This window comes from Giraffa tippelskirchi, chromosome 1 (genome assembly GCF_054371585.1).
Source record: "Giraffa tippelskirchi isolate mGirTip1 chromosome 1, T2T-mGirTip1v1.2.pri, whole genome shotgun sequence".
Classification (NCBI taxonomy): Eukaryota; Metazoa; Chordata; class Mammalia; order Artiodactyla; family Giraffidae; genus Giraffa; species Giraffa tippelskirchi.
The window spans coordinates 164,238,370-164,265,808 of record NC_137275.1 but is presented as its reverse complement, the minus strand read 5'-3'; the positions used below and the strand labels follow the sequence as shown (position 1 = coordinate 164,265,808).

At 48.6% G+C, this 27,439-nt stretch overlaps 1 protein-coding gene across 2 annotated transcripts in view; it reads left to right on the top strand.

Annotated features, from left to right (window-relative positions):
* The window catches only part of APBA1 (amyloid beta precursor protein binding family A member 1), a 233,717-nt gene extending 210,501 nt beyond the window's left edge, over window positions 1–23,216 (top strand). For both annotated transcript variants that reach the window (XM_081504354.1, XM_081504364.1), the window contains 7 exons: window positions 570–656; window positions 1,530–1,715; window positions 5,588–5,767; window positions 8,262–8,474; window positions 19,937–20,056; window positions 22,085–22,225; window positions 22,998–23,216. In XM_081504354.1, coding sequence (XP_081360480.1) covers window positions 570–656; window positions 1,530–1,715; window positions 5,588–5,767; window positions 8,262–8,474; window positions 19,937–20,056; window positions 22,085–22,225; window positions 22,998–23,069 — 999 coding nt within the window. In that variant the 3' untranslated portion in view covers window positions 23,070–23,216. The remainder of the gene's footprint in view (window positions 1–569; window positions 657–1,529; window positions 1,716–5,587; window positions 5,768–8,261; window positions 8,475–19,936; window positions 20,057–22,084; window positions 22,226–22,997) is intronic.
* The last annotated feature ends 4,223 nt before the right edge of the window (window positions 23,217–27,439 follow it).

Sequence of the window (27,439 nt, the reverse complement as noted above, 5' to 3'; positions counted from 1 at the left end):
GAGAGCTACCCGTGAGACATTGAGGCATTGGGGCTCGCTCTTAATGGGGTGGCTTCCAAAGTGGGTACTGCTTCTGTGTTGCTGTGGTGTGTGGGAACATGAAGACCCTCTTACCAGAACTGCCTCCAGCTGCCTTGTTTGCACCTGCTGTAAACATCGACACCCCTGCCCCCCATCACTTGAGCAGGCGCAAACTCTGACTTCTCCAAGGTCCTGGGGATATGAGTCAGTCACCCTGATTCCTTCAATCTGTTGGGCTCTGAAACCCTTGCAGAAAGTGGCATTCACATCATTGTTCAGAGAGTTAGATCTGCTGCAGTGAGTTACTGCTTCCGTGGCAGAAGAAGCAAAGGGTGTCTGCATTTCTCCCTGTAACCTGGAGTTGCTCACTCCTCTCCCCATGTCCATCCTCTGTGTGGTCCCTTTGGCTTTGGCAGTCTAATTCTGGAGTCTGAATCGCTGTTCTGGTGACTGTGTCTCGAAGCCTCTGTGTGTGAGTTAACCTTGCTCCCACGCACCTGGGTCAGAGCAACATATTAAGCTTTCCCTTGGTGCGTTTTCCTTCTCAGGCTCCTGAAGGTGAATCTCAGCCAATGACCGAGGTGGATCTCTTCATTTCTACCCAGAGAATCAAAGTATTGAACGCCGACACACAGGTATTAACTCACCGGCTCCCACCTTCCTAGGGGGTGAAACTTAGCATGGCAACCAGGAGATTGTGCCCTTGTCTGTCAGGCAGCTGTGCCCAGATGCTGGCTGGCTTCCACACAAGCTCGGAGGCTGTGTCTGCAGTGCCTGCTGCTGTTGTGGGGGGTGCGGGTTAGGGAGGGAAGGAAGGTTGGGGCTGTTAAAGATCAAAGGGAAAAACAAGCCACGGATATTGTTTGTTAATAATTCTCACAAACTTCTGTCAGAAGATTCATGAATTTAAATAGATTAGCCTTTCAAGAAATTTTGTTTAAAATCACATGTACACACATAAACAAAACACAGTGATTGCATGCAGATTTTTTATTTTTTTAGCTTCCCCACCAGGGGTTTCCCAGGTGGCCCTAGTGGTAAAGAACCCACCTGCCAGTGAAGGAGACGCAAGAAATGCGGGTCCAATCCCTGGGTTAGGAAGACCCCCTGGAGGAGGGCTTGGCAACCCACTCCAGTATTCTTGCCTAGAAAATCCCGTGGACAGAGGATCCTGGTGGGCACTATAGTCCAAAGGGTCACGAAGAGTCAGGCATGACTGAAGCGACTTAGCACGCACCCACGGAGATTCTGCTGGTTGTAAAATGATTTAAATTCCTTTTCACGTACCATAGACCACTTCCTGCTCTGGGTTATCACTAGTCGAGGGAATTGCCCCGAGGCCTGGGTGGGTACATGTAAATCTGCCAACACAGTGCTTGCAGTGAGCCCCAGAGCACCGCCACCCATCCCCACACCGCAGTGTGTGTGGACTGCTGTGGGTGGCAGACTCTCTCTTGGGTTATTAGATGATGCTCTGGACTCACCAGCCTCTCCCGTCTCCCCTCCAGGAAACAATGATGGACCACCCTCTGAGGACCATTTCCTACATCGCAGATATCGGGAACATTGTTGTGCTGATGGCCCGCAGGCGGATGCCCCGCTCCAACTCCCAGGAGAACGTGGAAGCCTCCCACCCATCCCAGGATGGAAAAAGGCAGTACAAGATGATCTGCCATGTCTTCGAGTCTGAAGATGTAAGGGTGGCCTCCTCTCATCTCCCTCCCCGTGATCTGATCTGATCTGAGCTGCCCTTGGGTAAACAGGTTCCCTCTAGTTCTCAGAACCGTAATCATAGGGGAGACAAATACTTATTGAGCACTTACTATGTGTCAAGCACTGTTTTAGTGCTAGGGATATGAGGCTGAGTAAAACAGACAAGGTACTCCTTGTGAAGGTTGTAGAGAGACAGAAAATGAATAGATAAATATACTTAATATAAAGTTAGGCAGAGGAATGTTTAATCAGGAAAAACTAGGTCAAGGGATAGAGGGGCAGGGGCTGTTTCAGGTAGAGCAATGAACAGAGTCCTTTCTGAAGTCACGTGGGAGCCCAACCTGAGTAGGGTTGAGAGTGAGGGAAGAACAGGTGCAGAGGCCCTGAGACAGAGGCCTGCTGATGGAGTATGAGGAAAGGCAAGAGACAAGCCACTAGAGGGCTGTGCAGGACCGCCCTTTCCTAACAGGAAAGTTGGCGTCCCTGCCGCTACCCACCACATGGCATGAGCACCAGCCACCCATTCCTTCGCAAACCCAACTGCTCCTCCAGTCACAAAGCCGGGGATTCCTAACACCCATCTCTCCACATGATAAAGTCAGCAGAGGAAACTAAAACAGAGGTGGGGCTCCTTCTTCCCTTCAGCCTTCTTCTCCAGTGGTCCCTAGAATTGCTGGCGAGGCCACCGGGCTTCAAGCTATTTCAGCGCCATCCTTTTTCCCAAAGCTCAACAGGCCTTGGCAGCTCCCTCCAGGCCAGGGCCACAGCCCCGCCATGGTTTCAAACTGCAGAGCCTGCCCGGAGATGGCCAGGTCAGTGCCATTGACTGAGAGAAATTTTCCTCCTCCCACAGTGAAACAAGCTGTCTTTCTCATACTGAGCAGAGACCTTACCTGCTTAAAGAAAATTGCCTCCGGTAGCCTTGGCTCCTTCAAAGAGGCCGTTTTTCTGCCGGAGAGTATTCATTGAGCTGCAGTAAGTGGCCTGCCTCTGAGAAGTTAGGAGTCAGAGGCAAGTCTCCAGGGAAGCAGAGCCCTCATGGCTGTAGCATCAGACAGGAGGATACGCTTACATGTTTATACCAACTTTTACTTGTCTGGTTCTCAGCCCCAGAGACAGGTTGCTGAGAAGACAGCTTGAACCACCTGTCCTGGCCATTCTCTCCACTTTTCCTGTGAAACTGAGACCAAACTTGCAAACTGGGAGAAGGTTCTCGTAAAGCTCCAACAGAGTTACATTTAGAATATTGTTTCATGTGTCCTGCAGGCGTGTGAAAAGATGGCATTAGCTCTTCTTACCAGGCATGAGGTCCTGGTTCAACCCTCAGCCACTTCTCCCAGGCTTGGTGCTCCTACAGGAGGACTTTGTGTCCCTTGGGGCTCCTTTGGGTCTGTAGGGGAGACAATGAAGGGAAAGAAGGAAGAAGCAAGAGTGGACCTGGAAATCTTGCTGCTTTGCTTCCAAGGCCCAGGACAGAAGAGGAGAGCATGGCCTCCAGAGCTGGGAGACCTGGATGTGAATCCCACCTCCATGTATGGGCTGTGCAGCTGCTGAGTTTCTATAGAACAGTCTGCCATGTGGCTCAGATAGACCCGGCAGAGATGACAGTAGTCTGAGCTGTTGGCCCAGTACAGCCACTCACAATGGTCAGGAAGTCCACTGACTGTGTTCTCAGACACTTTTTTCAGTTTGTCTGTTCACACGAGCCTCTGATGCCCACAGCAATGCCTCGGCAGGAGCCACTTTGGTGGTCCTTTGCATGACATATGATATCACCAGACTCTCGGAGTGAGAAATGTTAAGCAACATTTCTTTCCCCCAAGCCAACCACACAAAGTTCTGATATCACTGTTGATTAACTGCTTTCAGCAAAAATGACTAAAGATAGGGAAAAGAGAAATGGAGATGAGAGTTGTGTATTTGAAACATTGCCCTAGAGCATGTTATTGTTTTGTGGGTTTTCTACCCACTGGAATTGGAGAGAGCAGCAGTACCAGGGGTGGGCAGGAGGTGGGCTCTGGAACTAAGCTGCTAGGATTCTCAGCCTCCAACCCCACTCCAACTTAAGCTCTCAACCTCCTTTTCCTCATCTCCCCAATGTGAACAAGGAAACAATATGTAAAACAGATCCACAGTTTTAAAGTCTAAGAGCTCTGAGAAACAAAAGAGATTTTTGTACTCATTTGGCTGATAAGCTTGCTCTGAGCTGTGATGAGACACTTTATAGGATTTGTCCAGCTTACTATGAATCTCACACATTTTGTTGCAGGAATATTACTGAGTGTGTTTAGGCACTTCTCCAAGCTCTAGTGGGGTTTTTACACAATGTATGATGTATGCACTCTGTTACCTTTCTAAAATTTGAACATTCCTAAATTCTGAAACACTGCCCTCAGAGCTTAGGATGAAGGCTTGTGGACCAGTCATACTTAGATCATAGACTTGACGTGAATTTTTTTTTTAATTTATTTATTTTAGTTGGGGGTTAATTACTGTACAATATTGTAGTGGTTTTTGCCATACATTGACATGAATCAGCCCTGGGTTTACATGTGTTCCCCATCCTGAACCCCCCTCCCACTTCCCTCCCCATCCCCTCCCTCTGGGTCATCCCATTGCCCCAGACCTGAGCATTTGTCTCATGCATTGAACCTGGAATGGTATTCTGTTTCACATATGATAATATACATGTTTCAATGCTATTCTCTCAGAACATCCCACCCTCACCTTCTCCCTCAGAGTCCATAAGACTGTTCTGTGCATCTGTGTCTCTTATTCTGACTTGACGTGAATTTATATGATGATGTTTATATGGGATGTGATGTGGCACAGGCTTGGTTGCTGCTGGCTCTCCCAAGTTGTGATGTTGATTAATTAATGCAGGGAAAAGTTATCAAATTCCAGTGCAGGAGAAAGATCAATGGAAGCAGAGTTCCCATCCTGTGAGCTATGTGACCTTGAACAGGTTCCTTTGTATCTCTGGGCCTCTTAGCCTCCTCACCTAGAAAATGCGAGGTTGGACTCGATCACGGTTCTCAGTTCTGTTGGACCCAACAATCCTTTCACATAGCAAATGTTTTATAATGTCCTGCTCATAGACAATATGAATGAAATTCATAGATCATACAATCTCCTTTTCTGAAAAAGTTTTCACAAAGTAACCAAAGTATTGCCATAAATGTACTACAAAGGAGAAATAAAGGAAAGCTAGAATAAGATTGTTGATAGCTAAAATAAAATAGCTGGTAGACACATTTGCGCGCGCTCACACACACGCACACATCCAGAACCTCCATAGCCAGTGTGCAGAATGACGGAGATAATTTATTGGCAACCCACATCTCACAAATAGCATTGATGCTGATGATTTCTAAAGTCATGAAGCTTACTCGTGGTAAAGTGCTGGATAAAACATCTTTTCTCAATTCACATAATAGTTATATTCTTGGAACATTCACTGTGTTTTAGAGCCATGCAATAAGTCTTGTGGTTTTATATAAATTAGAGTTGAGTCCTAGACACAGGTAATTGAGCACAGGTGTTATATGTACATGAGTGCCCCAGGGGATATCTTAAAATTGTGCAGGATCTAAAACAGCTCATCCTGGGCAAGACTGTCCTTTGCACAGCAGTAAGTCCAGCATCTCTGACTCCTGTCCACCCAATGCCAGGAGCTCCCTATGATCATTGTCATAGTAAAAAATGTTCCCGCTAATTTTGGAAATGCCTCTAGAAGGCACTGCTGCGCCATGGAGACCCACTGGGCTAGCCAGTGCCTAGGGCCCGGCAGTCTTCAGCGACCCAGGTCATCTACCGGCAGCACTACCCTGCTAACCCTGTCTCTCCCCTCCAGGCCCAGCTGATCGCACAGTCCATCGGGCAGGCCTTCAGTGTGGCATACCAGGAGTTCCTCAGGGCCAATGGGATTAACCCCGAAGATCTCAGCCAGAAGGAGTACAGTGACCTGCTCAACACCCAGGACATGTACAACGATGACCTCATCCACTTCTCCAAGTCGGAAAACTGCAAAGATGTAAGTACTTCCCTGAACCTGTTCCCCAGGCTGGGCCAATTGGGCCTGCCCACCGAGGAGGTGAAGACAGGGTGCTGGGGTGGAGCGTGGTGTTCACAGAACGTTGCTGAGAGCTCAGGCCCATCTCTGGCTCCCCTCATGTGTGGCCCAGGTTATTAAAGACTTCAGCTGAGAGCCGTGGCCAGCGAGGCAGGGTGTCCTCTGCCCCCTGTGATCCACAGCTGACTTTTGAGATGGGTTCCAGAAGCAGACAGGACCTAAACCCTGTCTTTACAAGCTCCCGGTCTAGGAAAGGGTACATTTATAAAAGGGAGGATCTTAAATGATGATGCTGGATGGGCACTATTCAGAGACAGCTGTGCCTGGTAGAGTGGAGCTGGTCTCGGTTCTCTGGGGTCAGATGAGGGGTGCTGGGCTCCCCCTGGGACCGAGCTCTGCGGGAACAGCTGGAGGAAAGCAGGGCCATCTGACCTGCTCTGGGGTCTGGGTATTCTCTGAAAAGTGGAGAGGAGTGTAGAGGGCTGGGCCCCAATAACAGAAGCATGAGGTTTCACACACTCAGGAATCATCTGGGGAGCCACAGATGAGGCATTGAGGCTGGACTGTGCATGTGAGAGGATGCAGGGCCTGGGTCAGAACTGGCAGGCTTGAGAGTCCAGCCAAGGTGAGGGGCTTGGACTTTATGCCCAAGATGTAGGCCAGTGATCTTTTAATTCACTCATGGATGCTAGGTGTCCTAGGTTCCCTGGAAGCAAAGCCTGAGATGGGAATTCTGGTTCAAGGGATCTGTGGGGAGGTGGGGGCAGGGTGCACTCAGGAAACAGTGAGTGTGGGCACGAGGGTGGTGGGAATGCCACGGAGGACTGTGGCTTCGCTGGGGGTGAGCATCCTCTGATCCAAATGGAAGCACCGGCTCACACATCACAGGACTGTCTTGTCTCACCTGGAGCCAAAAGAGCTGGCAGGCCTGTGCCCAGTGCTCATCAGTCGTTGGCAGTGAGGTCAGACGGAGGTAGGCGAGTGTGCTTGTGCTCTCAGAGTTCCCCAGACTGGGGGCTTCCACAGCAGAAGTGCATGGTCTTCCAGTTCTGGAGGCTGGAGGCCTGAGATCAAGGTGTCTGCAGGGTTGGCTCCTCCTAGGGACTGTGAGGGGGAAGACCCATCCCAGGCCTCTTGTTTGCTTGTAGATGGTCATCTTCTCACGGCTCTGTCTTCACTCTGTCCATGTCTCTGTGGCCACATTTCCCCTTTTTATAAAGATACTAATCATTGAGCTAGGACCCACCCTAATCATTTTTATTTTAACTTGATTGCCTATGAAAAGGCCCAATCTCCAAACAAGTTCATATTTGGAGGTACTAGGAATTAGGACTCCAACATATGAATTTGGGGGGTGGAGGGGTACACAATTCAACTCCTAGTAGGTGGTGCCTGCCATGTGGCTTAGGGCAGTTCTCCAGGAAAGGGGCCAGTTGTGAGCAGCAGCAGCAGGGGGGAGGAGGACACCAGCCCATGAAGGGACCTTGTCAGGCCCCAGCAGCCCCGACTCCAGTATGTGTTTGAGCATGTGTGGATCTGTAAATGTGAAGAAACAAATACACACATACTCTTTGTTGGTAGCTTCCAAGAAGCGTCTTACCTGTCTGTGGTGCGTCTGCCTTATCAAACTGAACATATCTGAAACCAGCTCCCGGCTTCTCTGCCCAGCTGGGGAAAGCCACAGTAATGACGCATATCTAGGGCCAGTGTTTTTGCACTTCCAACCTTTTTCTTTTTTCTTAACTTTCTTGTTGCAGAGAAGTGTTTCTATAATGCCTGTTTATTTTTAACTCAAAAATCCTAAATGTTGGAGGGAATTTATGAGGCACTGTGAAGCAGGGGATCTGTGGTAGAATCCAAAAGCTATTCTGGAAACCCTAAGAGCCCACCAAAGCCCCCAGCTGCAGTCTCTTTTTGCCCTTTGCTGGGGACTATAGGAAAAAGAAAACAAAATATGACACCCCTTGTGGTTGTAGTACCAAGGCAGGTAGAAATGCTGAGTCTGACTTGTACAAGTCCGACTCTTTGTGACCCTATGGACACTATCCTGCCAGGATCCTTTGTCCATAGGATTTTCCAGGCAAGAATACTGGAGTTGGTAGCCATTTCCTACTCCAGGGGATCTTCCTGACTCAAGGATGGAACCTGCATCTCTTGCATCTCCTGCATTGGCAGGCAGATTCTTTACCACTGAGCCACTGGGAAGCCCCAAGGCAGGATGGCTTTTATGGAATAAGAATTACAAAAAAGGAGTATGTGCCTGCATGATGTCATTTCTTACCAATCCCAGATGCCATGGAATACAGAGAGAATAGCATTCATCTGGGTTGGAGTAATCAGGGAAGTGTCTGTCATGTTTCATCAGGACAGGAACAGGGGAAATGCCTTGACTTCTCTCTCTACCCTGGATGGTTGCTGATTCAGCCTTTCTAAGTGTTAATGTTTCTCCTTTCAGGTCTTCATAGAGAAGCAGAAAGGGGAAATCCTAGGTGTGGTGATTGTGGAGTCTGGCTGGGGATCCATCTTGCCAACTGTGATCATAGCCAACATGATGCATGGAGGCCCAGCAGAGAAGTCAGGGAAGCTGAATATTGGGGACCAGATCATGTCCATCAACGGCACCAGCCTGGTGGGCCTGCCTCTGTCGACCTGCCAGAGCATCATTAAGGTAACCAGAGATGGGAAAAGGCCAATTCCATTGTAGACCCAAAATGACATGAAGTCATTGAACATATTCTGAGTACCAGACACTAAGGACACAAATACAAAAGGCATGGACTTGCACTTATGCTGCTTTTGCTCTGTACAGATTCCTCCCTGAAACTGTTTTTTCAGTGATGGTATATTTGGCTCACGTAACACCACTGACTAACACCATGCCCATTGCAGACATCAGTAGTCAATCACAGCACTCTCTCCCACTAAGACTTGGCCTCAACAGAATTTTCCTCAGCTCAGTAATCGAGACATTCACATAGAGTCAGCTAGGTATGCCTGAGGTGATTTGCCATCCCTATCACAAGTCAAGGAAATGCTTCAGATGCCAGAGCACTCCACTGTGGTCCAGGTGAGTGTATGCTCCCCAGAGCCTGCATAACATGATTCTCACATGCCAAGTGGCAGGAAGGAAACTGGTACCATCTGTGTACACCTGCTGCAACCTGAATGTAATTATTTCTTGTTCAACCTGAATTGATGCTGTTTCATAAGACTGAGAAGAGCTACTTAAAGGAAAATTGAATATGAGTATTTAAGGGGAAGAAATTAGATTTTCTTAGAAACGAAGCATGCAAGTGTAGTCTCTTGAGCACATTGAAATTTTATGATTGCATGGCCAATAGGAACAAGAATATTTTCCCTCCACTACATTATCTGGAGACCCTTCTAGCTCTGTAGCAAGCACTGTGGTACAGGCACTCTGGGATCCTATGACTTTCTTTGGTTCCTTGGGGTTTCCTGAAAGACTGTAAGCTAGAACATAGCTCTGTGTTTGAGGGAGAGAGAATAAATATGAGTTCATGTAATAGTTATTCTAACCAGGATAAAATCACAAGAGACAATATCCTTGGCCAAGGGGCCTCAGGTGGAGGAAAGGTCAAGGTAAGTGTATAGGACAGTTTGTTTTTTCCTTTTTTAATGTTACACAGGAATTTTTCTCTTTTTGCCTGTTGTTTAATCAATATTTTTATTGAAGTATAGTTGATTTACAATGTGTTAATGTCTGCTGTACAGTGAAGTGATTCAGTTATACGTATATATACATTCTTTATTGTATATTCTTTTCCATTATGGTTTATCATAGGATGCTGAATTATAGTTCTCTGTACTATTCAGTAAGACCTGCTGTTTGTCCATTGTATATCTAAAAGCTTACATCTACTAACCCCAGCCTCCCACTTCATCCCTCTCCCAACTCCCTCCACCTTGGCAACCACCAGTTTATTCTGTTTTCGTGTTTCTGTTTCATAGATGGGTTTATTTCTGTCATATTTTAGAGGTACATATAAGTGATACCATATGGTATTTGTTTCTCTCTTTGACTTACTTCACTTAGTATGATAATCTCTAGTTGCCTCCATGTTGCTGCAAATGGCATTATTTTGTTCTCTTTTATGGCTGAGTGGTATGCTGTTGTATATATGTACCACATCTTCTTTATCCATTCATCTGTGCATAGACAGTTAGGTTGTTTCCATGTCTTGTCTACTGTGAATAATGAACACAGGGGTGCACTTATCTTTTTGAATTATAGTTTTGTCTGGATATGTGCCCAGGAGTAGGATTGCTGGATCATATGGTAATTTTATTTTTAGTGTTCTGAGGAACTTCCATACTGTTTTCCATGGTGGCTGCACCAACTATATTTTCACCAGCAGTGTAGAAGGGTTCCGTTTTCTCTAAACCTTCTCAGCATTTGTTTTTTTACAGACTTCTTAATGAGGGTCATCCTGACTGGAGTGAGGCGGTACCTCATTGTAGTTTTGATTTGCGTTTCTCTAATAATCAGTGATGTTGAGCATCTTTACATGTGCCTCTTGACCATCTGTATTTCTTCTTTGGAGAAATATCTATTTAGGTTTACTGCCCGTTATTCAATTGGGGTTTTTGTTGTTGTTGTTCAGTTGTATGAGCTGTTTGTATAGTTTGGAAATTAAGCCCTTCTTGGTTGCCTTGACTGCAAATATCTTCTCCCAGTCTTTTCATTTTGTTTTGCCTGTTTGTTTTTAATGAAACAAACTCATAATCACACCCAGAAAGAAATAGCCCTCTTTGACCTCATTTCTTTTTGTTATATCTTACACTTAAATTTAAATTTTACCTCTTGCTTAACATAAATTAAAGATAAGATTAAAGAACCTACTTTAAAACATGCATATTCTTTCAAACATGTTTAACTGGGCTTCTGTTAGGCTGAGCTGAACTGTGGAGAAGCCAGAATGACAGTATGCATCTGGAGGATAATTATCATTGAAAGGCTTCAGTGGACCCTCATGGCAACATAGAGCTGAGATGCTAAAAGCATTTAGACTAGATTGGTGGTGGCGGGATCTTGGTGGATCTTGAAGGAGGGGTAAGACCCAGGTGGATACCAGAAGGAAAGTGGCCTTTGGGAGTTTTTTCTGGAATTGATGGACAGTGGACTAGGTTTGTGGTGGGGAGAGAGAGGTTTGAGCCAGCCTGGGGAGGCTGACCTGATGGTGTGATCACGTGGAAAAGCCAGGGAGGGCCAGGAATAGGAAGACAGGACCCACCTCTGGCTTCTCACTCACACGTGCCAAGGCTCACACATGCACTTTCACACCAGAAGCAAGTTACTTATTGAACACCTGTGCATGTGTGTGAACTGCTGAGGGGCCTCGAGAATCAGAGATGTGTTAGACACCGTCTGTATCCCAAGGAGCTTGGCCTCACTGGGGAGGAGTGAATGAAAGGACTGATACTAGCAGTGACTGAGTGCTATGCACCTAGACCATTCTAGAATGTGTATGTTCACTTGAAAAACTCTACAGTGGCCTCCTGGAGGGTAGGTACCATTGTGCAAGCTAGGAAACAGGCATAGAAGATGATATAATCATTCAAGGTCATACAGCATGTCGGTAGTGAAGCCAGGTTGCTTGGCCACCCTGATATCATTCCAGCAGCATCCATGGTCAGACCCTAAGGAAGTTGTTCTTAGCTTGGGGGATCTTGACCTCTGTGGGGGACATTGGGCAGTGTCTGAAGACCGTTTGGGTCATCACCGCTAGGGAGGAGAAGATACTGGCATCCAGTGGGTAGAGGTCAGTTGTTCAGTCGCTCAGTCGTGTCCAACTCTTTGCAACCTCATGGACTGTAGCACACCAGGCTTCCCTGTCCATCACCAACTCCCGGAGCTTGCTCAAACTCATGTCCATTGAGCCGGTGATGCCACCCAACCATCTCATCCTCTGTCATCCTGTTCTCCTGCCCTCAATCTATCCCAGCATCAGGGTCTTGTCGGATGAGTCAGCTCTTTGCATCAGGTGGTCAAAGTATTGGAGCTTCAGCATCAGTCCTTGCAATGAATATTCAGAGTTGACTTCCTTTAGGATGGACTGATTTGATCTCCTTGCTGTCCAAGGGACTCTCCTAAGGTCAGGGATGCTACCAAATATCCTGCAATACACAGGATGATCCACCCAACTAAGGAACACCCAGCCCAATGTTTGTAGGTTGAGAAAGCCTGCCTTAGGAGATAGTTCAGTGTGGGAGAGAAAGGGAGGTTGGTGAGGGAAGGTGGGGGTTGATCTCTACCTGGTTTGGGGAAAGGTTTGGGGAGGAGGAGCCAGAAGAGAGGATAACTTGAGTGCAGGTGGGGCCAGGGCCTGGGTGGCTATAAGCCGGGATTCCTAAAGACTACAGGGCTTTATACCTGAGCCCATTACACACCAGCCAGGCAGCACCCAGCCCTTGGCACTGGCCGTCTTCCTTCCTCTTCATAAAAAGTAGCCCACGAGGGAGGGCAATGGCAAACATCCAGTCCACAGATAAGTCATCAGATACTCAGAAGGTGCAGACATGTCCGGGACCCCTCCAGCCCTCCCTGCCTCTGCACGAAGGAGGCAGACAAGGTGAGGCTGTGAGACCCATGAGGCCAGCGCTGCCTTCCCATGGTGCCACCCGGGCACTGGCCTGCTGTCCAGTGCATCACACAGCAAGGTGGAGACAGACTAGCGCAGGATTCAGTCAGCACATTGAGCAGTTTCCTAAGGGGAAGAGGTTTGTTTGCACACGTAGCTGACCATTGATGTCTATAAATGGAGTCTCTCCGGAATTGGAAAATTAAAAGGCCATGTGGTAATGAAAGAGATATAACTGATGAAGATGGAAAGGAAGAAAGACAGCACGTTTGTGGCCACCCTTGGCAGAGAAGTGCTTAGCAGTCAGGCCCCAGCTAGGACGGCTCTGCGGGATGCATGACCTTGTTAAATGGAAAAATGTGATTGGCCCAACCACATCCCCCTCTCCCCATTCCCACCCTGAGAATTTCCCCACCGATTTCAGCTAGAATTACCAGTATGGGATGAAGATGTTTAATGGTTTAGCACTACAAACAAAGCTAGTGGAGGTGATGGAATTCCAGTTGAGCTATTTCAAATCCTGAAAGATGATGCTGTGAAAGTGCTACACTCAATATGCCAGCAAATTTGGAAAACTCAGCAGTGGCCACAGGACTGGAAAAGGTCAGTTTTCATCCCAATCACAAAGAAAGGCAATGCCAAAGAATGCTCAAACTACCACACACTTGCCCTCATCTCACACGCTAGTAGAGTAATGCTCAAAATTCTCCAAGCCAGGCTTCAGCAATACATGAACCGTGAACTTACAGATGTTCAAGCTGGTTTTAGAAAAGGCAGAGGAACCAGAGATCAAATTGCCAACATCCGCTGGATCATCGAAAAAGCAAGAGAGTTCCAGAAAAACATCTATTTCTGCTTTATTGACTATGCCAAAGCCTTTGACTGTGTGAATCACAATAAACTGTGGAAAATTCTGAAAGAGATGGGAATACCAGACCACCGACCTGCCCCTTGAGAAACCTGTATGCAGGTCAGGAAGCAACAGTTAGAACTGGACATGGAACAACAGACTGGTTCCAAATAGGAAAAGGGGTAGGTCAAGGCTGTATATTGTCACCCTGCTTATTTAACTTATATGCAGAGAACGTCATGAGAAACACTGGGCTGGAAGAAGCACAAGCTGGAATCAAGATTGCCAGGAGAAATATCAATAACCTCAGATATGCAGATGACACCACCCTTGTGGCAGAAAGTGAAAAAGAACTAGAGAGCCTCTTGATGAAAGTGAAAGAGGAGAGTGAAAAAGTTGGCTTAAAGCTCAGCATTCAGAAAACTAAGATCATAGCATCTGGTTCCATCACTTCATGGGAAATAGATGGGGAAACAGTGGAAACAGTGGCTGACTTTATTTTTTGGGGCTCCAAAATCACTGCAGGTGGTGATTGCAGCCATGAAATTAAAAGACGCTTACTCCTTGGAAGGAAAGTTATGACCAACCTAGATAGCATATTAAAAAGCAGAGACATTACTTTGCCAACAAAGGTCCATCTAGTCAAGGCTATGGTTTTTCCAGTGGTCATGTATGGATGTGAGAGTTGGACGGTGAAGAAAGCTGAGTGCTGAAGAATTGATGCTTTTGAAGTGTAGTGTTGGAGAAGACTCTTGAGAGTCCCTTGCACTGCAAGAAGATCCAACCAGTCCATCTTAAAGGAGATCATTCCTGGGTTTTCATTGGAAGGACTGATGTTGAAGCTGAAACTCCAGTACTTTGGCCACCTGATGCGAAGAGTTGACTCATTGGAAAAGACCCTGATGCTGGGAAGGATTGGGGGCAGGAGGAGAAGGGACGACAGAGGATGAGGTGGCTGGACGGCATCACCAACTCGATGGACATAAGTTTGTGTAAACTCTGGGAGTTGGTGATGGACAGGGAGACCTGGCGTGATGCGATTCATGGGGTCGCAAAGAGTCAGACACGACTGAGTGACTGAACTGAACTGATTCTTGTTTTTATCTAAAAACATCTATCTTGCCTGCACCTGAGCAGATGCTCACACTGCCCCACCCCACCCTCTAGGCCACTGCAGAGGACCATTCTGGGCTTCTTCAAGGCTTCGCGTTAGTATTATTTGTTTCAGCACTGTGCCTGTGTTCCTTGCGATGAATTTAATGAGAAGCTCTCATCCCGGTAAATCAGTGCTTTGCAAACTCTGATTTTAATCACTCGGGGATCTTGTTAAACTGCAGGTTCTGAACCAGCAGTCTGGGATAGGATTCTACATTTTTAGTAAACTCCTGGGTGATGACTTGGCCAGCCTTGGACTTTGAGAAACAAGAGTCTAAAGTCAAGTGTTCTGCATCTTATCACTGTAATGCATGTTGGCCTTTTCTCTCCCTGGTTACAGCAAACAGTACATTTCTAGAATAGATTACAGGTATTGAATTATTTTAATTACTTTCTTCCCCAGCTCTTATTTTTCCTGTCATAATTCCTAAAGCATAATTAGTGGTAGGCAAAGCGTGTTAGCAGACCACCTGTTCACACCCTTGCCTCCACGGTCCTGCCCTTCAGATTTGTTTTCTTTTTGAAAGTAGAGCATCGCTTTCTTACCTTCAACAGGATCATCACAGGTCTGCTTTCCTGTTGCTATGGAGACCATTCTGACTTCGCTCTTTTCCCGTCCCCTCTTCCCCACTCTTACCCTCCCACCATATTTCTTAATTTGCTGCACCGTTCCACTGTTGTCATGGGGATGAAATGACCATTTATTTAAATTGGCACCTCCAATGAAAGGGCAGCTGAGAAAGCCACGTTAGTGGAACCCAACTTGGAGCATAGATGAGAAACAGCAGAGCACGTGCGTGCGTGGTCTGCTTGTTTCAATTGCTGTCTCTCTGAGCTTCATCTTGCAGCAAGTATCCCAAGTCGAGATCAAGGGACACATCAGCATCTTAAAATCAATTCACAGAAAAGAAAAGAGCCTACTGGACCTACACGAACATTTTAGGTAACATGGAGAACCCAGAGTCCTTCTCTTGCTTTTCAGGAGCTCTCCAAGGTTTTCCTGTACCTCACAGGCACACCTGAACCACCCCAGTGATTCGTAGGGTTAAACACTTAAAGCAGGTAGCTTTGTCTGGAGGGTTGTTGCTGACAGTGTGCTCGTTTTCAGCATTTTTTTCTCTGGTCTCTGGGAGGTGTGACAAGGAGACAGAGGGAGAGGACCCTGGCTGCCCTGCCTGTGCCCACAGCCCTCCCCTGAGCTCCCCCAGGCCCAGCTCCACCAACTCCCAGCACCTCATTGTCTTGGCACATTGCAGGTGATCCGTAAGTATTTACTGATTGGGTGAGGAAGAAGCACTCAGTGGGGATAGAACACATGTACAAATGGTATCTGAGCAACACCCCCAGAAGAGAAGCTGGTTTGTAATGTTAGAAATAGCTGTTTCTAAGCACGATGGTTGAGATGTGGTGTTGTCAGCAGACGCATTTAGGAGAGAATAAAAATGCATGACAAGGGCCAAAATTGTCTCAACTAGAGATGGAAGAGCCCTCAGTGGGTGTCAGCCTTTGTTTTGAAGACATGGAGACTGAGATAGGAGGTGGAACACCTTTCTGGAACCAGAGAAGTCTCCTAGAGCTGTTGAGAAACCACAGAGAGATGCTGGTGACAGCTCCTGCGATGCACACCCACCACCGCAAGCCAAAGCCCAGCCATAGGGAGCTCCAGTCCCACAGAAAACAGCAACTCAGGACCCTGAGGAGGCAGCTGGAGGTGGGGAGTTAAGCTGAACCCCTCACAATGCACATGTTGAGAGGACAACCCGGAACCCCCAAAGGAAGTGGGCACCCAGGGAGCAGGAGCCCTAAGGAACTCTCACCCCCGGTAGGAAAGTAAAATCATGGCCCCACGCAAGGCTGGGGGCACAAGTTCATTCTTCAGTCACTCTCCCTGGTTTCGCTGTTGAGCGGGCCTTATTCATGAATAGCACACATCATCCAGTTGTCTATGTGGCGGATCATTGAGTAGAATATGCTCTGAGTTTAAATACAAACACACCTGGGATGTTGTCTTGCTGTGGGTGAACTTGGGTGAGTTGTGGCGCCTCAGTTTCCTCTTCTATAAAATGGGCATAATCAGAGCTGCTGGTTTGTCAAGGAGATTAAAGGAGACAGCTCCTGTGACTCTCCAGGTCAGTGCCTGGCAAGAGTCAGCGTGCAGTGACAGGTGGTTCGGCTGGTTTCGTCATCAGGATGGGTTTTGATGGTCAGTGACCTTGGGGTGCTCACACACATGGGGGTGGCTGCTGACTGGGCACCAGGCCAACCAGCTTTCACCCTCCTCCTGGCGCGGCTAGTCCATGCTCTTACGGAGCACACTGGCCACCGGTCTGAGTAGAAAACGGACATCTTAGATCATCCCTGAGTGCAGGTGAGTTTGTTATTCTGCAGTGGTGATTTATAGCCGTTGTTCTCGAAATTGAGTGTATCCTCAGGGAATGTATGTCACGTCACTGGGAAGACTTGTTAAGACATAGATTGTTGGGTCCCACCCCTGGAGTTTCTGATTCTATAGGTCTGGCTGGATGCCAGACTCGGCAGGCTTTTTTATTGAGGTAGGACTGATTTGTGATACTGTGTTAGTTTTAGGTGTACAGCATGGTGATGCAGTTGTCCAGGTATATTATTTATATACATATATATTCCTTTTTGTATTCTTTTCCCTTGTAGGTCATTAAAAAATATTGGGTTTGGTTCCCAGTGATACACAGTAAGCCCTTGTTGATTATCTGTTTTCTATATAGTAGTGTGTACATGTTAATCCCAACCTCCTTATTTATCCCTCCCCGAGCCTGCATTTCTAACAATAGTGGTTGATGATGCTGGGGCTGCTTTGTGGGGTCCCCACTTTGAGAACCTGTTGGCCAAGCATAAGAAAGCCAGACAACTAGAGGCCCAAAACCCCCTATCCATCCCTTAGTCTAAGGCATATCTTCATTACTTAGAAGCAAAAGGAGTGTGGGTCACTCCTGCCACTCAGAGGGGCAGGTCACACTCTTGCCACAAATTTTGTTGGCACTGAAGTCATCTAACACCAGTTTCACCTCTCAGCTTGGCAGGACGCTTGTGAGGAAGGCAGAGACCTGAGCAGAGGCTCCATCATCCCAATGCTGACCCCACTGAGCTTCGGACAAGGCAGGTGTAATGTCCATGTTTGTGTCCTCATCCATAAAAACCTGAAGTAGGAGTCCTGCCCTCCCACAGAGAGAGTGTCTGCAGACTGCTTGGAGAGTGACAGTGGCAATAGCCACTGTGCAATTTACAGATTTCTATTTATAGGTCACCGTTCAGGCTGAAACGAATTTGTCATTGTCCTCCGGGCCCTCTCTTTCTGCTTTGCCTGTAAGGGGCACACACTGGACCCATCTGTGAAATAATGGAGGTGGTGGTGGGATATGGGGAGGGGTGTCTCCAGGGGATGCTCCAGACTTGGTGGAACAGAGCCCACCTTTCCCTGGCCTTCCTCTGTTGGCTGCTCCTTCCTGGAGGACGGGATGTCCACTCACCCTGATCTCGGGTGCCCTTGGCCTGCAGCGCTCTGAGGCAGGGTTTCGGTTCCCAGCCAGATATCAAGGGCAGGCTCTGGCAGGGAGAGCAGTGAATCTCGGGCACTAGACCACCTGGGACCAGTGGCAAGATCCTAACCCATCAGCTGTACAGAAACAAATTTCCACGTATAGTCGGAAAGTAGTGAAACAAGTAAAGTGTTTATTAGGAAGAAAAAGAATACAGCGTGTGTGGATAGACTTACATGTGGGCTCAGAGTTGTGCCTTTCTGGTAGTTTGAATCACCTTTATGGGGCATTTATTCTGAGTTTCCTTTGGTCAGTCATCTTGCTTTGCCTAGTCCTGAGTGTGTTAGATATCTCAGGATCCTCCCATGTGTGCATGTATATCTCTTAGCCAAGATGGATTCTAGTGAAGAGGCCTGTGGGTAGGTTGCCATCACTTACTATGGGGTGACACCCTCTCTCTCTTGACCTCCAAGGAGACTTTCTGCACGGGTGTAGTCGGGGAGGTCTTCCTAACTTAAGGAATGAGGAATATGTGGTCTTCTTTTATCTGGACAGGGCCTAGCCTCCTACATCATCCTGCTTTTATGGAGTTTCTGTCCACAGGGGAGAAACTGTTCAACCTGGGGTCCATCCATCTCCTGCCTCAACCCTGCAGTACCACCTTTTAGGAAGAGCCTCTCCCCTTTGGAGGAGAGGAGCTGTGGCAGGCCTGCATCCTTTCATGAACAGCTGGCCTCCCTTGCTGGGAGTCCAGTGAGACAGGCATCTGACAGGCGTACTGACTTCTCCCCATCTTGCCTCTCAGAGCAGGGCCTCTGGCCACAAGCCAAGCAGTCTGTGTACCCCAGCCTTTCTTCCTGCATGCCGTGATTGAAGTGGGCTGAAAAGCACCTGCTGTAGCCATTTGGTCTGGACCAGAGGACAGGTAGGAGGTCCCTGAGGCAGAGCACACAGCCTTGCAGACATGGGAAAGGGAAGCTCATTTCAGGACTGAATGACTTTTGTCTGGCCCCTTCCTCTCGGGTGAGGCTCAGACGCTGGTGGTGGGACCAGCAGGGGCAGAATCTTCCCATTGCCTGAGTGAGGGAAAGAGGGGCTTTGTGGTGACTTTCTAGGGGTGCTCCTGCATAGACCCAGGCCCTGGTCCCTGCTGAGCAAATGTTCAGGGGGTGGGAAGACAGGCCTGAGCTCAGCTGAAGTCAGAACCAGGTGCAGGAGGCTCAGGCTCAGAAACCAGATGGAGTCCCTCTTTATCTTTAAAAAACCAACTTTGCTTCTACACTCCATTCCAATTTAGAGGGAGGGATGAGTTACCAAGGAGCATGAAATCAGAAGACGATTTCCAAGACCTTTTTCCTTCTACTTCCTGCTCTACCAGCGCTGGTCCTACCACCCTCTTCAGTCTCCCAAGGAGGTCTTCCCTGACTGCCGTCCTGCCCCTGTGCCCTTCTCCCCACATGCGCCTGGAAATGTTCATTAACTGTAAGATCCCTAACAGGCAGAGAGAGTGGGGAAGTAGGACCCTCAGGGGTGAGAGATGACAAGCCCAATGAGTTGAGCCATTGCTATGAGTTAGATGTCCTTTGTTAGAAGAGGAGGAATTGCTACGACTGTGACTTTCAGAGTAAAGTTCCTTTTGAAAGCCTGTCTCTCCCCTGTCTAGAGAGATTGTACATCCTTCAAGCCAGAAACCATACGTGGCAGTTTTTCTCTTAACTGTACAGATGACTGCTTTTTTCAGATGCCTTAAATGCAGCCCATTTCCCTGCTCACAGAAACTAGTCTCTTCACAGGCTGAGCGGGACAAAAAGGGCTCCAGGTCAGCCCAGCAGTTTTCTCCCCTAGGTTAACAGAGTTTCGCCTGGACTTTCCAGCTCGGGCGCTGTCCAGCTGGACGAGGGGCACTGCAAGAGCTCAGTGAGGCTCAGTGCAGCGTCTTCTGCCTTCGGTGCTGTCTGCACGTACCATGTGTCAGCCTCAAAGGTCATTGGTTTCCCTTTTATTCACCCTTCAGGGCTTGAAGAATCAGGCCCGGGTGAAGCTGAATATCGTGAGGTGTCCCCCAGTGACCACCGTGCTGATCAGGAGACCAGACCTTCGCTACCAGCTGGGGTTCAGCGTCCAGAACGGAATTGTAAGTTCAGCCCCATACCTGTTCCAGAAGTCTGACCCATGAAACCAAGGCCCAGGGTTTGGGGTCTTTGAGGGGTATTTTTTAAAGCTGGTCAGTTCCCAGAAAGAATCTGGCAAGAGAGGGACAGATGGGTGAAGGCAGACCCACTTCCTCCATGGGCGGAGAATGTGGTGTCTTTCCTGGGAGGAAAAGGGCCCTCCCAGAGCGGTGATCCCTGGAGACCAGTGTCTCTGTGACGCACAGGCTGGCCCTCCCAGCTGCCAACTTGAGATAGTTTGGGAGGTACCCCCACCTTCCCCACAGCCTTGGCTGAGAACCCAGCCCTGTGGGGGTTATGTGCGGATGATTTCCTCCTTGCCTTCTTAACCTGCAATTTTGGCACTTTGGGGATAAAGTGTATTTTCATCACTTGGATGTCTGCCGTCAAATACTGGATTAGCCAAAAAGTTCATTTGGGTTTTTCCACGAGATGTTATGGGATAAACCCAAACAAATTTTTGGTCAACTCAGTACTTCCCTTTTTCCCCTTAATTGTGATAAAACATACACAGTAGTAAGTTTGCCATTTAAACCATTTTTTAAACATACAACTCAGTGCCTTTACAGGACATTCATGAAGTAGTTGTAACCATCAACACTGTATTTCCAAAACTTTGTCTTTATCCCAAACAGAAACCCCATATTCAGTACTACTCCCTTTTCATCCTGGTTTGCCTTGTTCTAGACTTGTAGTAATTCTGGGCTTTGGTGACAAATCTGTAACCTTCTGGATATTATAGATTTTGGACATGCGCTCCCTCTCTTTGCAGACAGAAAAAACCTACACTTTTTCCTCCCTTAAATTTTAATTAACTTGTAGGTAATTAAAATTTTATTCCAAGTGTGTCTTAAGAAATACCTTTGAAGTTCCCAGTTGGAGTTGAAATACCTAACCCATTTTATCTATTTTTTGTACCCACGTAGCCTCATTTCCTTCTTAAGAGAAGAGCCAAGGTTACTCCTTACAGTTTTGGTCTGACAACCTGTTTTTATCTGTTTTAACTTCCTTGTGTGTGTTTTTCCAAAGTTGAATAATATTAGAAGTTGTTCAGCTGTTAACAGAGGATTGTCCTATAAGAGATGCAGAGCCCTCAGTTTTATCTCAAGTGTGGGAAGCGCCTAAGGGCCTGGCTCCCAGAGTACCTGACAGGCTGGAGGGTCCACACGCTCACAGACACAAAAAGCGCGTTGTCCCGAGATGTTGCGGTGTCGTCTCCGTAGGCTTTTAGCGAAAGGTGCACAGTCAGGAGTGAAAAGTCAGCTCTGTTAACTCAAAGCATGTTCTTCTGAGACAATTCCAGCTGCCTTATGGGTGAGGTGGGGGTGCCTGCAGTGTGCAGGCCAGAGCCCTCCACCAGCCTGCAGCCTCTGCCCACCACCGTGCCTAGTTGCACTGAGACAAAAAACAGCCACGTTATCATTTCCGCCAGGGGGGTAGTGGAACAAGGACCACTGAGTTGGGAAGGCCGAAGAGCTTCTGCCCTCCAGCTGGCCACCCTGTGGCACACACAGTGGGGTTCTAGCGGGTTCTACCCCCAGTGTAAGTTATGTAACTGACCCTAAAAAGCAAGCTGCTAGCATCACACAGCTCAGTGTTTGAGTCCCAGATAATACTAGCCTGCGTTACATAGACTGACAGAAAACACTGGCAGCTCTGTGACAGGCCCAGACAGCTCTTTTTGCCAAAGCTGAGCTGGGATGAAAAATAGTCTGAATTCACGGTGCCGTGAAATCCAGTGCTGTGCTGCGTTCCCTGTGCAGAGTGCGTGAACATGATGGGGCCGTCTGGGGGTCCAGAGTCCTCTTGCTTGTAGAGACAAAAATGTAGACGTCCAAAGCCTGACCATGGCAGCTTCTCAGAGAGGAGAGCATTGGGGGCGGAAAATTCCAGAAAAGACAGTTTCTTGCCCTAATGGGTTTCCTAGCAGGCGGTGCCCCCCGGGATGGGTCACTTGGCCTCTGACTAAATTTGGCCTTCGACTCTGACAGATCTGCAGCCTCATGCGAGGGGGAATAGCAGAGAGAGGAGGCGTCCGTGTGGGACATCGCATCATTGAAATCAACGGGCAGAGCGTGGTGGCCACCCCACACGAGAAGATCGTCCACATCCTCTCCAACGCTGTGGGGGAGGTAAGGGAGGAGCCCGGGTGGGAGTTCCCTGGCGCCCCTCATCCCAGCCAGGAAGCCCTCTTGAGAGTTCTTCCACATCCTGAACACATCTCCACAACCAAACTGTCTTGGACCAGAATTTAAACCCAGTAACAAGTGGTTGTCTGAGAGCTGCTCCTCAAAAACATCACATCACCTCAGCCTTCTCCTCCAGCAGCATCTACCCACCTCCTCTTCTAGTTCTCTAACCTGGGCATATTCTCTCATGGGCATTCTCTCATGGCTGCCCAAGTTTTCTCCATTTTTCCCAGCTCATCCCACCAAATGTGCCTGCCAGATTTAAGTCTCATCACCAGCTCCCTGGTACGGCCAGGCTGAACAGGGGCCTGAACAGCTATTCTCAGGGAGGGAGGGAGGCAGGAGCAGCCAAACCCCACAGTTGTCCTCCTCCTGTCTTAAGAGGTTTTCTCCTTAAAAAACAAAAACAACAGCAACAAAAAAACCCAACAAGCCAAAGCCTGGTGAGAGCCAGAGCTTTGGGGAAAGTAGAGCATACCTGCTTTTCATTCTTCACTCTCCACCACCCCTAATGTTTTAGAAAGCCCGTGGATTCTCCTCTTCCTGGAGGCTGCCTGGGTCAGATCCGTGTTAGAAATGGGGTGAGGGGGGACGAGGGGTGTACCTTGAAAGGCACCCCATCGTGAGAGGTGCCTCCACCCCCCGCCAGCCGTGCGGCGGCGCCCACACAGCTCCGGAGCCCCAGCCTACTGCTGACGTGTGTCTCTGCCTGCAGATCCACATGAAGACGATGCCGGCTGCCATGTACAGACTGCTGACAGCCCAGGAGCAGCCTGTCTACATCTGAGGCCGCGCCCCGCGGGTGGCATGCATGGAGGACTCTCCTCACTTGTGGTTGTGTTTCTCGTGCTGCATCTGTGTGCCCACTGAGACCTTCCCCTCTCACGCCCAGCACTCGGTTTGACACGGAGGAAAAGAATCCACAGCGACCTCCCTCTCTCTCTCCAGTTTGCTTGTTTTAAATGCTGAGGGAAGTTTTGTATGCACTCCCTTGAGGCTGGAGAGCAGGTCAAAGCCACCCAGAATCTGCCAGGGGCCTTCCTGAAGGGCCCTTGAGGGAGGGGGGCCTGAGGAGGGTTGTCACCACCCTGCACCCTCCCTTTCCAAGAGGTGCAGACCTCTTAGAAGGAGCCCCTAGGGACGGTGAAGAAACCGATTCCACAGTGCCTACGATCCAATGGCTGATCTCTGCTCTCCCAGTCAGTTCATGGGAATATGGTAGTAATGGTGGTGCCAGTCCACCGTGTACTTGGGGCATCATATGCTATTTCCTCCCAGAATTTCTGAGCCAACCTTATGCCTCTTCTATAGCCAGTTTTAGTTTCAACATAATTGCATTCTCTAATGTGAACCTTTTCACCCCGATAGAAGGGGAACTACTGGGACACGGATACCCATGCAGAGAACTAGGTGATTCCCGAGGTTACCAACCGTTAGATAAACACAGGCAGTACTTCTGCCTCCTTCTACACCACACGTACATACACACGTCTCATTTGCACATATTTCACCCTGCCCTCCTCCCCGGCACTAGTGAGGCACCCAGAGCCCCTGGAAAACCCACATGGCCTCTCTGTGAGGCCCCTTCCCCCACAGGTGAGGGCCACAGGGGCTGGTGAGCCTTGTCCGGAGAGAGACGGCCCTCTGAGGCTGAGGTCCAGCCCTGCCAGTAGCTCCTTGGCTCAGAGGGTTCTGGTGGACTCCCATGCACCCCACCCCAACACACACACACTCATACACACTGGGAGGCTGGACAGGATGGGCTGCTCCCCTTGAAGATGAGGAACCCGGTGTGATTGTGTTACACTTCCTGGTCCAAGGTGGGACCAGCCTCCTTCTCTTCTCAGGACCATGAGGCAGGATGTGACATTTGAGAGGCCAGCGCGGTACATAGCCCACAAAACTAAGGGGACAGTCATGACCTCAGGCAATGCCTAAGAATCCCCAGATGAATTCCAAAAACATCTTGCTGCCTCGGGGGCCTGAAAAAGCTTTTTCTTGGTGTGGAATGTTACGTGTTCTCATCAGGTGCCTCACGTCCATGGGTTGTTTGTCTCAGTTTGGTGCAGATGTTTTCGTAATACCATGATTCTGAGCCAGTTTTCACTTACTCTTGGTCCAAAGAGCACTTTTGTTTTCATGTGGGTGGGGTGTGGCTTCGTTTGATTTTTGTTTTGTTGCGTTCGTGACCTCCACAGAGACAGGGTAAGAGAAACTATTTTGTGATATTCTTATAGTCCCTGTTCTCAACATCTGGGCTATTTATGTTGTGTCTGTGGAAATAGCAACCTGGTGAGCACATGTTGGGTAGTGTGGATTTGTACCTCGAACAGAGGGATTTCAGGGAGGGGGAAAGTGAATGAGAAAAGACTGGGAACAAGACACTTCTGCCAGAAAGATTGTGCAGTCAGTGCCCCGGGATCTCTGCTGAGTTTTCTGCTTAGGCACGAAAGCCAGGTGCTTCAGTGGCGTTAGTGGCTGGACTCCCAGTGTGACCATAGGTCAGACACTGCCAAGAGGGGCTATGCTGCCCACACATCCCTCCTGGGAAGGGGCTGCCCCTTCCCCAAGGGTCCAGGGTGGGCAGTATGGGACCCCTGGACAACTTTTGACGACAATTAGCTGAATGTTGCTAAGTTGCTGCTAAGGAGGAGACCAGCCCCAAGGCTAACCCACTGCGAACATGAGGAGCCATGAACCTCAGTACCATTTACCAAACTGTAGTGTCTGATGACATACAATTAAATACTAAAGAGTCCCGAGTTCACTTTACCTTTGCCAGAGAGAGTGGGTAAAACAGGAATGCAGCATTCTGGGTGGCATTGGGAAATAACCAGAGAGAGGCTCGTGCCATCTGCTCCCAGGTGAGCTGTTGAGCCGCCTGCCCCTACGCTCATTCAGAGGCGTCGGTGTCGGCCACTGGACAGGAACCCCGCCAGCACATCCCTGTGCAGCCCCCCATGTAATTACAGTGAAGCGTCTTCACCCAAAGGAGAGGAGGAGGCAGGCTACACTTTCTGTTGCTACTGCACAAAAATCTTGGAAAGTTTGACAGGTGTTTTTGACAAGGCCAGTTTGGTAAATTCTCCTAGGAGACTAATAGTATAAGATTATCCCACCACATACCTTTGTGTCAATAACAGTGGCTCCTCACGCCCGGATAGCCAGATCACTAGCTTGGTGGAGGTTCAATCGGCTGCAGTGTATTCTTACCTGCCTGCTCCCTCTGGATGTATGGGAGTCAGCCCATATTCAGAAGTTAACCAGGAGGCAGGATCTTAACAGTAAGTCCGTTTGGGAAGTCTCATGGAAAGTGGTGGCCTGTTTCCCTCTGACATCCCCGTATGTATAGTTACATATGTAAATATCTGAAAACCCCATATAATGGCGAAAACTATGTACAGAGCAGCCTTCCCAAACGTGGCCCTGGGCAAAAAGCCACTCTTGCCACTTGGCTTGGACATGCTGGTGACTCAGCTTTGGGGATAGATTCCCAGATCTATCTCCTCCTTCTGGTCCAGCCAGGATGCACCAGAACCCAACCTGCCCCTGCCTTCTCAAATGTGACCATTTCAGGGAGCCACCCTCAGCCTTGGGTTCACGAGAGGATGAAGCCCCCAGAGACCAGTGCCTGGTGCCTACTCACCTCACGGGAGCAGCTGCTCCAGGCCTAGAGCCCGTCACGGGGCGCTGGGCTCTGAGTCCCTGCATCTGGGTCTGCTTTCCCAACATTGCCCATCAGCCCTGGCCTCAGAGAGTCCCGGAGTAACCTACTACCTCCCCATCGCTCCCGCTATCCCGGTCACACCCGCCACCCCGTCTGCACGCAGATGAGACCTGCCCACGAGCCCTTCTTGGGCCCCTGGGCCCAGCAGTGAGGCTGTTACCAATGTTTACAATTAGGGGCACCTCCTCTGAGGCGTGTTTACGCTCCCACTCCCCAGGCCACTTGCTGGTTTGAGTTTCATGTCCATCTGCCCCTTCCCTGGTTGAGGCCGACTTGAGCACACAACCCTGATCTTACGTCCCGACCCTCCATCAAGGCCATGGTGAGGACTGTGTGGGAAGGATATTCCTTGTACATACTCAGCACAGCCCCTAGAGTTTGAACTTGTACTATTGTTCTGTAAAGAGGGTGAAATAGAGCTTATTGTAAAGCGTTGGGAGAAGTATAGTATTGTATTTGTAACAATATGGTTCTTTGTATACACAAAACTCAATGATCTCTATATATAATTATAAATATATATAAATAAGATATATATACACGTGAGCCTGGAATGTTGATGCCGCACACCCACTGAATGTATTTCCCCTGACAGTCTGGTCACTGGGCTGGCCCGCCCTCCCCTCCTCCACACTGTTTTGGGGGTTGTGATGTATTTAATGTGTTCTCCTCCTTTATTTAACTGAACGCTAATGTCTGTAAGAGTTGCTGCAACAATAAACAAGAACGTCACCTCTTGGCCCCAGCTGAGCATCTATCTTCATGTTTCAGGGGAGGGACAAGACTGAAAGTGGGGGAAAGATGTCATCGTCCCAAAAGGCCACCTCCTACTCATCCCGTGGGGCCTGCTCAGTGCCCAGAACCCATTGCCTAAACGGACAGGTTCTGTGAAGGCAACTCAGCTAGGAAACACAAGCGGCTGTGTCAGCTGTTAGAAAGTCCACTGTCTCATCAACCTCCTGGGAGCGCAATGAATGGGACACAGGAACCCTTTGGGCGTCTCAGTGAGGGCAGGGAAGTAGAGGTGAATTACCTTCCCCAAGAAATCTCCAGGGAGGTAGCCCTGTTTAAGTGGACTGCAGAAGGAAAACGTTCCCTGTCTCATACCCCACCCCTATCACAGAGGACAGAGGAGCCTAGCAGGCTACAGTCCATGGGGTGGCAAGAGTCGGACACAACTTAGCGACAGAGCAATAACTGAATGAGCAAAAAGTAACACTAAATAAACTATAACAATAAAATAACAATCTGATTCATACAAATATAGAATGAATGTGTTATCAAATATAGAATGAACATGTATCAAAGATTTAACAACTCAGTAATTGATGAAACAGGTAAGATGGGAAGAGTATTTTGAAGAACTGAAAGTGAAAGTGAAGTCACTCAGTTGTGTCTGACTCTATGTGACTCCATGGACTGTAGCCTAC